The sequence below is a fragment of the Balaenoptera physalus genome (assembly GCF_965194825.1).
Source record: "Balaenoptera physalus genome assembly, chromosome: 3".
Classification (NCBI taxonomy): Eukaryota; Metazoa; Chordata; class Mammalia; order Artiodactyla; family Balaenopteridae; genus Balaenoptera; species Balaenoptera physalus.
In genome coordinates, this window is record NC_138890.1 from 11,481,991 (window position 1) to 11,494,362 (window position 12,372).

The 12,372-nt window shown below is 45.5% G+C and overlaps 1 protein-coding gene across 34 annotated transcripts in view; it reads right to left on the minus strand.

The window, feature by feature from the left end:
* The window catches only part of EPS15L1 (epidermal growth factor receptor pathway substrate 15 like 1), a 101,028-nt gene that overhangs the window by 27,595 nt on the left and 61,061 nt on the right, over window positions 1–12,372 (minus strand). For 26 of the 34 annotated variants that reach the window (XM_082456211.1, XM_082456208.1, XM_082456231.1 and 23 more), the window contains 5 exons: window positions 8,111–8,234; window positions 7,160–7,210; window positions 5,919–6,055; window positions 1,661–1,721; window positions 572–654 (listed from right to left, as the gene is read on the minus strand). In XM_082456211.1, coding sequence (XP_082312337.1) covers window positions 572–654; window positions 1,661–1,721; window positions 5,919–6,055; window positions 7,160–7,210; window positions 8,111–8,234 — 456 coding nt within the window. The remainder of the gene's footprint in view (window positions 1–571; window positions 655–1,660; window positions 1,722–5,918; window positions 6,056–7,159; window positions 7,211–8,110; window positions 8,235–12,372) is intronic. The other 8 variants (XR_014262018.1, XR_014262019.1, XR_014262020.1 and 5 more) reach the window with 1 other exon arrangement.

Here is a 12,372-nt window from a genome sequence, read left to right on the forward strand (position 1 = left end):
TAGACACCATCCAGTCCAACCAGGAGTCACTATCGTCCTTCCTGAACGGCTCACTTTTCACCTGCATATTTATTCACCAAGCCTAGCCCTCGATTTCCACATCCTTCTGGGGTTCTGTCCATGGGCAGCTCCAGACACACCTCCTGCCTTCTGGCCCATGGCCCACAGTTCCAGCCTCAGCAGGCTGCACTCCAGGCCTGGCCCTCAGGGCCCAAGACCTTCTCAACTTTGTTCAGCCACAGAGACGTCTTTATCACCTGAGGTCTGACTGCCATCAGACACCAGTGGGAGTAGCGGGGAGCCTGCAGCACTTATGCCTTGGGGAGGGACTCAGGGCTTTGGCAGTTTCACTTGGAGGAAGGGAAGTGGGTATAGCCACAGCCATGGGCACTTTCTAGACCCCGTCTGCTGACTCACGACCTCACATGAGGATACATTTCAGAGTTCGACACGTGCCAAAGAAATACATATGTGGCATTAAACAGTTACACCTGGTAGCCCACGACAAGACCACGACAAGAGGCACAAGGACACTGGCAGAGGCACAGGGGCTCCATGGGAAGGGCTTTACCTTGGACATCTGGCTGAAGTCGGCAAAGCCCTCAGCACTATTGAAGGACCCACTTCCGAAGGGGTCTAAGGTTCCAAAGGGACCTGCAAGCAGCACCAGCAGAGGAAGAGTTACAGGGCATTCACAGAACACGCCTCCTGGGAGCAGGGGGAAGTGTCACCTCTCGGTTCTCAAAGGCCCCCAAAGCAGGAGATCCATGGAGGTCATGTTTGTTTGATGGGGTGGTGAATCGGGTGCAAGTCCTCAACAAGGCCCCCTGCCCCCGCCCACTCTGGCTCATGGTTGGTGCAGCTTAGCCAGATGGTCTGCGGCCATGAGAGCCGGCGCAGGGAGAGCCAGAGGGACTCTGCCCTGTGGCTGTGCCGCAAGCCAGCACTGTTCACCGTCACCAAAGGAGTGACAAGCACCCTGTGGAAGGAGAGCCTGCTGTCTGTCCTGCTGGATCAGGAGGGGAGAGTGAGAGGGAGGCGACCAGCCACCCACATGATTTATGTGGGGAGGTCATCTGCAGGTAGAGATTTTTGCTGAGCTTTCTCCTTTGGTGGGTGGTGCGATTTGTCCAGAATAACCCACAAGCTCACCTACGAAATCAAACTCTATAACTGACAAGCACAAGATGTTAGGCAAGGCGGCAGTACCAAGTGGAACCTGTTTCCAAAAGCAAGGGGAAGTCCGCAAACGCTCCCCTCCCTTGAAGGCACACCTAAGAGTTTTATGCTGTGAGGGGAGGTTCCCTCAAATCCAGTGCCCACAGCACAAGCCTCAGTAGAACTTTGGATTCCTTTAGGAAAAAAAATCCAAAGGTTAGAACCAAAGATTCATAAGGAGGATTGAGCAAAGAGTAACTAATACATTGGTGTTATTACTAAATTAATCCCTACCGCCAAGCTTCCTTTCCAGTACGATGCCAGCTCTTGCTCAGGAAGATGAGCAGCCAGAGGGGAATGGCTTTGGCTGCACTGCCTCAGGCGAGGATCTGGGTGCCACTTACTAATGACATAAACACTGAGGACACACCGGATTCGGAAATGGGTGGGCCATTCCACCGCCCGAGGAAGAGTGAGAAGGAAAATAAGCCATCAGTCTCACCTGATCCTTTCGAGGAGACGCTGGAGGATGAAAAAGGATCACTGGATTCAAAGGGGTCGAGCTGAGTGAAAGGAGAGAGGAGAGAGTGAAAAGCAGTTCCTTTGTTCATCATCCATTCATTCAACCACAAACTTTCTTGACATCTATATGCACCATATCTGCTGCCCAGCCTAGGGGAGGATAAAATGATTTAAACTAAATCCTGGCAGAGTTAAATCCCAACAGACCAACCCCTCCTGCAGATAACACCTACAAACACCCTGAACTGGGGAAAAAGAAAAAGCCATCACCTGAAGACCCAGGAAGTGAACCAAAGCAGGAAGACTTTGGAAAAGAATTGAAACTTGGCAGAAAAAGCAGTACAAGATTGAGTTTTCCATTTTGTTTTTTTTTTTCTGTGGTTGTTTTTATCTTGGCCGTGCTGCTCAGCTTGCGGGATCTCAGTTCCCCGACTGGGGATTGAACCCGGGCCACGGCAGTGAAAGCACCAAGTCCTAACCACTAGACCACTAGACCAGGAAACTCCCGAGCTTTCCCTTTCGACAGCTACAGTCTGAGAGTATTGGGAGGCTATGACTCCAATAGAAAACTCACTGTCTTTCTGGACTGAAGCTCAGAGGAGGGAGCCCCAGGACAACCACAGCCATGAGAAAGAGATGCGGGATCTAGAAAGGAGAGGCAGAGAATGGGAGCCCCAAATTCCATGACAAGCTCTGTCCACGTCTCAGGCTCACCCCTACACTGTGTGTGGGTGGGCAGACTCAGAGCAGCCTACAGCTAAGGCCACAGGAATGAAACCACAGGTAAGAGAGGGAGAATTTGCAATGTTGAGTCTCACCAAGTTAGTTGCCTGCTGAAATAAAACCATCCACACTCTTTGGAAGAATGCAACAGAATCCAGTCTCCACAACAGAGCACTCACAATGCATAGAATATATTTTTAAGTTATTCAACATACAGAGAGAACCTGAAAAATGCGGTTCTCAAGGAAAAAGACAATTAGTGGAGTCAATCTCAAGATGACCCAGATTTTGGAATTCTCAGATGAGGATGACTTTAAAGTAGCAATAACTGTGCTTAATGAGATAAAGGAAAAAACACTTAAGATGAATAAAAAGACAGGAGATCTTAGTAGAGAAATGGAAACTATAAAGAAGAAGCATGGACATTCTCAAACAATGTAAAGTACAATATCTAAAATAAAAACTTCACTAGGTTAGCTAACCAACAAATGACAGAAAAATGTAAGTGAAGTTGAAGATAAATCAGTAGAAATTACCCAATCTGAAGAAAAAGGAGAAAAAAAGAATGAAAAGAAACAGAGCCTCAGGGGCCTGTAAAGATGATAGCAAAAGGTCTAACATCTATGTAACTCAAATCCCACAAAGAGAAGAGATAGAGAATAGAAAAAAATTTTTTTTCAAAGAAGTAATGGCAGAAAACTTACCAAATTTGGTGAAAGACATAATTTATAGATGTAAGAACTTCAGCAAATGCCCAGCAGCATAAATACAAAGAAAAACATATCTACACCTTACACAAACCACTGAAAAGCAAACGTAAAGAGAGGCTCTTTAAGGCAGCCAGAGAAAAGAACATAACTATTTTTTCCTCTTTAGAATTCATACAGTGGATTAAAGCAAAAATTAAAACACTGTCTTATGGAGTTTAATATATTTAGATGTATTACATTCATAGGACAACTGTAACAGAGACGCTGCTGTTTGGGGGAGGGTGGATAAATGGACCTATATGATTACAAGTTTTCTACATTTTACATTAAGTTACATAATATTAATTCCAAGCAGCCCATGGTAAGTTAAGAGTGTATATGGTAATCCTTAAAGCAACCTCTAAGAAATAATGAAAAAAAGGTATGGTTAAAAAAGGCCAACAGATACCAGAAAATGGAATTCTAGAAAACATTCAAATAATCCAAAAGAAGACAGAAGAAGGGGAAAAGAGGAATAAAATACAGAGGATAAAAGAAAGGAAATAATAAAATAGTAGACTTAAATCCAACCATATCAATAATTGCATTAAATGTTAACAGACTAGACACTCCATTTAGAAGGCAGAGATTTCCAGACTGGATAGAAAAGCAAGGCCCAACTACATGCTTGACACAAAAGACATCCTTCAACTCCCAGACAGGTTGAAAGTAAATGGATGAAAAAAGATATATCATGCAAAGACTACGCATAAGGAGAATGAGGTGGCTATTTTAATATGTGATAAAAATAGATTAAGACAAAGCACCAGAGGAAAAAAGGAACCCTTTATAATGAAAAAAAGGTCACTGCATCAGGATGACACAACAATCATGAATGTGTAGGCACCTGACAGAGCTTCAAAACACATGAAGTTAAACTTGATAGAATTAAGGAGGATATGGACAATTCTGCAATCATAGGAGAAGATTTTAACACCCCTCTCTCAGCAACTGGTAGAGCTTACAAACAAACAAAAACCATAAAAATAGATGACCAGTCCTGTAACAAACCGTAATGGAAAAAGAATATATACATGTATACTGAATCAATCTGCTGTACATTAGAAACTAACACAGTATTGTAAATCAACTATACCTTACATTTAAAAAAAAGGAAAAAAGGGGAACTCCCTGGCAGTTTAGTGGTTAGGACTGGGCACTTTCACTGCCGCGGCCTGGGTTCAATCCCTGATCGGGGCACTAAGATCCCGCAAGCCACATGGCGTGGCCAAAGGGAAGAAAAAATAGACAATCAGAACAACCACCTTGACCTAACTGGCATTTACAGAACGTTACACCCAACAACGGCAAATAGACATTCTTCTCAAGTGTACAAAGTATGTTCACCAACAAAGACCATAAAACAAGTCTCAATAAATCTAAAAGGACCAAAAACATACAAAATATGTCCTCTAATAACAGTAGATTTAATTAGAAATCAGTATTATAAAATACCTAGGGGGAAAAAAAAGTATCTCAAAATGAAACAATATACTTTAAATAATCCAGGTTCAACAGAGAATTCACAAGAAAAACTGGAAAATATCTCAAAATGAATGACAATGAAGATACAACATATCAAAATGTATGTAATACAGCTAAAGCAGCACCTCAAAAGAAATGCATAGCTTTAAACACTCATATTAGAAAAGAAGATCCAAGATCAATGACCTAAGGTTGTATCTTAGGAAGTTAGAAACAGAAGAGCAAAGTGGGAGGAAGGAAATAATGAAGAGCAGAAATCAGTGAAATAGGAAACAAACAGGAGAGAAAATTAACACAGCCAAAACCTGACTCGTGGAAAAGATCGACAAAATTGATAAACGTAGAGAACACAGACCACCAACACCAGCAATGAAAGGGGGGGATCCCATGACAGGTCTCGCAGATAGAAATGTTACAGGTTTAATCCCTGCCTTCAAGGAGCTCTGGCGCCAGTGATACATACCAGTAGGTCCATGGAGAAGTGAAAAACTAGGGAATGGGTAAGGTGGGGACAGAGGTGCAGCCTAGAACGTGAAGGAAGGCTATATATTGCCCTCACTTAGACACAAAAATTCTCTATTCAATCACAAAGTCAATTTTTGCTTTTTAAATCCTCATTTACACCAATGTAAACCAGTCTGTTGAGTCTAACGTGCAAAACGTATAGTTTACCACTTGCTGGGGGGCGGGGGAGCACACCAGATGCAGCCAGGCTGTGGGTCTGGACTTCCTCCTGCCATGGCGGGGACCCACTGAGGCTGGCTGATGCCAATGTCACCATCAGTGCTTTGCACTAGGAAGATGGCAGGAGCAGTCACATGGAAGCCTGTGGGAGTGTGTGGTGCTCTATTTTGTCTTTGTTGGGAGGTGGAGTGGCACTGCGGGCAGACGATAGAGCAGAGAACCCAGCAGGTGGGCCTGAGCTGAAGTAAAGGGGCACAGAAAGGGACAGAGGAATGACAGCTGTTCAGGACACAGCCCGCCCTGACTTGGGCTCACTGGACTGCTGGATGTGACACCTCGCTTCGTGGGACAAGCCTCTGTAGGGATCAGCAGTAACGGTCACCTTGCTACGCAGTAACGAGGCTTGGCCTTCGAGCCAGCCCCTGGGGAATCACCTGGCCTTGCACAGCCCTCATTCGTCAGGCTTAGCACTCACAGCCTGAGTGATGGAGGCCCTGACTCGGTCCACGGAGGGTGGGGGATGGGAAGGGCTGCCTTCACACACGCAGAGCATGCACACGGGCAGCACCAGAAGGCAGCCTTTCCAGGGTCACTCACCTTTGAAGGTAAGGAAGGGTTTTTCGTGAATGGGTCTGAGGTAAATGGGTCGTTCTTTGTCTGTTTCTTAAAGAAGTCGTCGGGGGCAGAGCCATGGAATGGGTCACTTTCTTTGAAAGGATCCCCTCCGAATGGATCTAGGTGTTTTGGAAAGAAGAAAAAAAATGCCCCATGAATAAACATTATGCCTAGTGAAAGAACCCAAATATAAAAGAACACACAACTGACTGACACTATTTACATGAAAGTCTGGAAAAGGTAAAAACCATAGTGGCAGAAAGCAGGTCAGTGGTTGCCAGAGACCTGAGGGGGTAGCGGGTGGGGGAGACCAGGGAACCTTTTGGGATAATGGCAACATTCTCTGTCACACACAACTATACACATATGTCAAAACTTGTCCAGTTCTGCACTTAAAATGGGTGAGTTCTGTTGTGTGTTAATTATACCTCTCAATAACACTTGATTTAAAAATAATATGAACAAACAAATAATAGGAGTAAATCCATAAGGACAGAAAGCAGGGGCTGGAGAGTGGGACTAGGGAGACTGCTCATGGGGACAGGGCCTCCTTTTGGGGTGATGGAAATGTTCTGGAGCTACACAGAGGTGGGGGCTGCATAACACAGTGAATGAACTAAACGCCACTGAAATGTGGTTAATCTGTGTTATGTGAATTTGTTAATTTTGTGTTATGTGAATTTCACCTCAATAGAAAAAAACGAATACAAGGGAAAAAATTAGATAAATAGGCAGCATGATCCCAACACCATGCCCAGGGTGCGTTCATTCTCCTCGAATGTGGGGTGTGGGCCTGGTGACTAGAGGAGGGGCAAGCCACCATCACCAGCAGGGAACAAGATGCTAGGCTTCTACGCAATGCGATGCTGTCCTTCCCAGTCCACTCCCTGGTATGTGTGGGCAGAAGTGCCACCGCATGTGGGTACCAACGGGACACCCTGATGCCGCCACAGGTGGCCCAAGCAGGCACAAGTGTCCAAACAGTGGCCTAGCTATCAGGGGCTTCTTTTCTAGTTCTAGTTCTCATCATGCTGTGCGACTGGCAAGAAGGGGCAGCAGACTGTGAAAGGGAGGGACAATGGAGGTTCCTTCAGAAACTGACCTGGCAAAGGAGGCTGCAAGGTGTTTCCCCATTTCCCTCAACCTGAACTAGGAGTGGGAATATTCTGAGAGCCAGTCCACAAAATGTTTCTCTTAACAAAGGCTTTTTTTTTTTTTTTTACCTGTTGAAGCCGTCTGTTGTTCGGCAAAGGGGTCGCTCTGGAACGGGTCACCTGGATTTAGAGGAGAGAGGACCATTCAGGTCTATGGTAGAAATGACCTTGGCAGAGCAAAGCAGGGAAGCAGGGACAGCCACTGACTCAGGCAGTTTGTCATGGCGAGGACAACTAAGATAAAACGAAAAGTATTGCTGGCTGCTCAACACGGGCCTAAGTCAAGGAAAATGCAGGGCAAGCCTGGATTCGCTGTCTTTCTACACAGCGCTTTACTCTCCCGTCTCACCCCCGCCCCTCCCCGTCACTTCCCAGGGCTCCAAGAACCTGGGACCCCGAGCTGCCCCCTCCTCAGCCGCATGGTACATCTGAGCTGCGGGAGCTGCCTGACTCATCTCTCAGAACTAAGGTGCTTCCACTCCAAATCTGAAACTGGAAAGACACTCCCTCTGCCCTCTCCCTGCCCTGGCATTTTTCTCAGAAAAGTACAGATAGCCTTCTTGGAAATACTGTTTTGCTCTGCAAAAAATGAAGAAACTTGGGAAATCTTGTTTCTAGAATTCTTCTTAGTTATTCTTGACTCGTGTGTGGATCTGGATGAACTCCCCACGTTAAGACCTTAGATGTTTACGTGGGGATCTGCTGTTTACTAGGTGATTCCATAATCACTACCACATCTGATTATCTTATCAATCCAGAGAGGTGGATGGGAAGGGAAGCATGCAGAGTCTCGGGGCCAAGCAAGCCGCCCTTGAACGTGGAGGTCTCTTGGTGAGCCTGGAGCTCTTCCCACCCCCTCCCCTCAACACCATAGCTCTTTAGATAACCAGGTGAGGTGAAAAACTCAAGAGGCCCATTAGGCTCAAAGAATTTCTTTCCTCCTAACTGTTCTAGTCACTGGACAACCCTAGGGGGCACAAAACAGCCTTTCAATGATAAAGTGGGTGTCAAATGAGATACCTTTGAAGGGATCGGCTCCTTTAAATGGGTCAGATTTGAAGGGGTCTTCTGCCTGAAAAGGATCCGGATGCAATTCTTGGGCGTTGTTGCTAAATAACAAGGCTTTATTTTTGAAAGGATCGTCCTATAATTTTGTGAAGAGACAGGACAGGTATTTAATTATTTCAGACTTAAAGCAAAGTACAGAATTCTATACTTAACTGGTATATTTTCCCTCTAAGTGATGTGACCCTAAAGAGAGTAATTTTTTTTTTAAACCAAAGAAGATGGACTTTAGTTAATGATACCATGTCGACAATGGTTCATTAGTTATGATAAATGTACCGTACAAGATGTTAATAATAGGAGAAGCTGGGTGTGGGGTACGTGGGAACTTTCTGTACCATCTCTGTAACTTTTCTATAAGTCTTCTAAAATTAAAAAGTTTATTTAAAAATCATTGAGTGGAAGCAACCCAAGCGCCCACTGATGGATGAATGAATAAGCGAAATGTGGTATGTACATACAATGGAATATTATTCAGCGTTCAAAAGGAAATTCTGACACATGCAACACAGATGAACCCTGAACACATTACGCTAGGTGAAAGAAGCCAGTCACAAGAAGACAAATATTGTGTAGTTCTACTTATATGAAGTCCCTAGAGACATCAAATTCATAGACAGAAAGCAGAATAGTGGGTGCCAGGGACGGGGGGAGGGAGGATGGGGAGATGGTGTTTAATGGGTATGAAAACGTTCTGGAGCTTAGTAGTACAATGTGAATATACTTAACACCACTGAACTGTACAGTGAAAAATGGTTAAGACGGTAAATTCTACGTTATGTGTCTTTCACCACAATTAAATAAAAAAAAAAAAAAAGAAAACCGAGTCAGAAAAAAAGTCATGTTTTCGGAAATGTCAGAAAGAAAATGTAACGAGCCACCAACAACTACAGCCAGAGGCCTTGTTCAAAGGTGTGCCTCCCTCAAACACCTTCTCAGAGTGTGTTACCTATGTGGGCATTTTAAAAAATGCCGTTTCCACACCAAGAAACATGCTGGCTATTTACATCCTGAGAGGAAATGAGTGCTTATGCAGTTAGAACTACTAGAGCATACGCCACACTTTGCATTTTTTTTAAAAAAGTGCTTATTTCTAGAAACAAACAAGAATATTTAAATCAGAAGGGAAAAAAACTTGCTTTTGAAGAGCAAGTTTTTATAGTGGAAAATGACCTGAAAGGGCTGGGGAGAGGCTTCACAGTACACGTAGGGACGGTGTACTTGGTTTAGAAATACTGAGATATTTTGGTTAATGAAGACACACCCTCAGTGAAAACATGAAGGTTTCGCTATGATATTAAGAAGCACGACATCCTCACTGAATCTGGCAAATGTGTCAGCATCCTCGGGGCTGGCAAACTCAGCCATTACTCCAACTGACCAAAACCAAATGATTGAAGAGCTGGGCTTCCGTGAAAATACAGGGCAATGACGTCAAAGGTGCCAAAGGAAGATTCCTGACGAGGCTCCTACCACCCTGGGCCAGTTGACTTCAGGGAGCAGGACGGATCTCAGAGGTACCAGGCTAACAGGAAGCCCAAGGCTTCGGAAGGACTGACCAACACCCCTGCCCTCTGATGAATACGGAACGATTTTCCTTACCTGAGAAAGATTATCTGCAGCCTCCAACCACAGGGTTTCCCAAGGTGGGGAAAATAAGCCAGTTCTTAGGCAAGTAAGTACCGATGTCTGCAAGCACCGTGTCTGGCAGCAGGGCAAGGACTCAGTAAGGACGTCGTACTGCTAACTACTGTGGCATGCCCGCGTCAGCAAGCACCCAGTGGGGTTCTGAGACACAGATCAACGTGACGGACAAGTCCTAATCTAAGGAAGCCAGGAGGCTGGTGTGGAAAATAAACCTCTCGCACTGCAGCCCGGGGGAAGGAACGTATCTGTTCCAGAAGAACAGAGAGAGATGATGTATGAGGTGGATAAAGTAGTGAGTTAAGAATGACGACTTGGCCTTGGAGTGGAAGCTTCTATTTAGTTTTTCATTAGCACTGATGTACAAATTGGTTGTGTTGTTTTGTTTTTGCTTTTATAATGTTTTCAACTGCCACTTGGAAGACTGACAAATAACAGTGGACAATGGCAGAGAAGAGACTGATCCTGGGGGGTCTGGCCTGCAATCCCCTGAGCGGAAAGTCAAGTCTGCAAGCTCTCTCTCAGGAGCAACTGTCTGCCTGAGGCAGCAACCGCTCCCTCCCCTTCAAAGGAGAAGCCTAAGAAGACCCCGGCAGGATTCATGTGGTTAGGGTAACCACAGGTGGTTTGGATTCCATTTCACAGATCCAGAGCAGAAAACTACATTTCCCCTGGTGCAGCGAGGCCGTAAACTCCACCATCCACTGACCTCCTGCCAATGAGCACGGAGCCACCTGCCCACTTGGGAGATCCAAGTGCAGCAGCCAAGCACGGGGTGAACGGTCCCACCTGTGGCAGAGGAAGCAGAGGGAGAACACCTCGAACAATGAGTTCTGCTCTTGATTACTGCACTTCTCGGGAAACAGACACGACAACTCTGAAAGGGCATCTAGGTGACATTCTGTGACATTCCTTCCCTTTAGATGGGGGCAAGGCAGTGGTGCGCTGGTGAACCAGCGCTCTGGGGGAGAAAAAAAAAAAAAGCCCTGATTGTTAGCCTCTGCCAATTCCCATGGTGTAGCTACTCCCACCATGGTTGACATCCAGTTACCAAAGGCTGAATAACAGCTTACAAAATTCCTATTTAATAATCGGCTCTGGAGAGTCAATAAAACTGGCTCCAGAACTCCAGGGGCTGGATGTGACAGACAAGCCCATCTTTCATGATGAGTTCTCGGCGAGACTAAAGTCTGGGATGATTTATTACCTTCTCTGTAGCAGACCGGTTGGCTGAGTGCTGACTCCAAGGACAAGAGGCTAGTATTCTCATCAGTGGATGAAAGATAAGAAATAAATATGGCTTTAAGAATCCTGCTGTCTTGGACAAAGTAAAATCATGTGAGCCTAACACTAAACTTAGTAACTTTAGTAAAACCGTCCAGACTTAGAAAGTTCTAGACGCACCTCTTTGGTTACACTTGTCCTCAAGAAACTAAATCCCTCACTTTCATCCCCCTCAAGGAGAACTAAGAGAGGTCCCTCTCCTCCGGAGCAGTCCTGAAATGTCCAGGAGTAAACAAAAAGCCCTCTTCAAAGTGTTTATTAAGAAATGGAAACGAACCAAAAAGTGCTTTAAAAACTGTATTTGTACAACAAGATAAAAATCGTTTTTCTCTCAAACACTGGTTTTGAGTTTCTACGTAACATATGTGACATCGATGTTTCAAGATGAATTGACTATCATGTAAACTTTGCCTGCTAATGAGATGAATAAAAATAAAGGTAAAAAAATCTGTGGGGGGAGGGAAGTCCCATGCTGCTTTCAAACTGCCACTTCGCTGTCAACTTTTTATCCCAGGAAACCAATCTTATCAAAGCCTGCGAGAGGGTTTAAAAATGAGCTGTTCCATGAACTAAGACGGAACAGGGCAAGCCAGGAGCCGTGTGAGGGCACCAGTGACAGACGGAAGAATAAGAGCAGGGCTATGAAGCTGAAACGCACACTCTGAGACAGACAGCCAAGCAGGAAATTCTGCCTCACGCGGTTCATGAAGAAGGAACGTTCACAGTCTCTATTTAGACGGTAAAGCTGACAAAGCTGACAATGGGCTGGGCCCAAGAGCGGATACGTTTACAATTCCCTGAGGAAAGGAATGTGTGAATGGCAGAGGGAGGCAGTGACGGCCAGAGACGGGAGACAGATGAGAACACCAACAGCGGCTTCTGCGCCATCCGGGGGAGGAGGCGTAAGCGTCCCCATAAATCCTTGGGACTGAGTACTTGGCTACTGAGAAAAGAAACATGTCAAGAAATGCACAGAAAGAGCCGAGTCTCACATGAAGGGAGACAGAGAGGCTGAATTATTACAAGGAGGGGAAGGAATCCATGAGGCAAACAGGGCCAGGAGCAGGAGCCTGGGAGACAGAGATGGCAGTGCAGGGCGCGCGGTGAAAGGCTTTGGGAGCAGAGCACAACGAAACCACTGAGACCAACAGCGTCCCATTGGCTCCCGCAACCGCACAGAGATGCACAAAGACGCACAAAGACGCTCTCGTCAGCCAGAATAAACTGCAAACGGCACACGCCAGGGCTCAGGGCTGCTACGGCCGACTCTGGCAGGAACAAAGGACAAA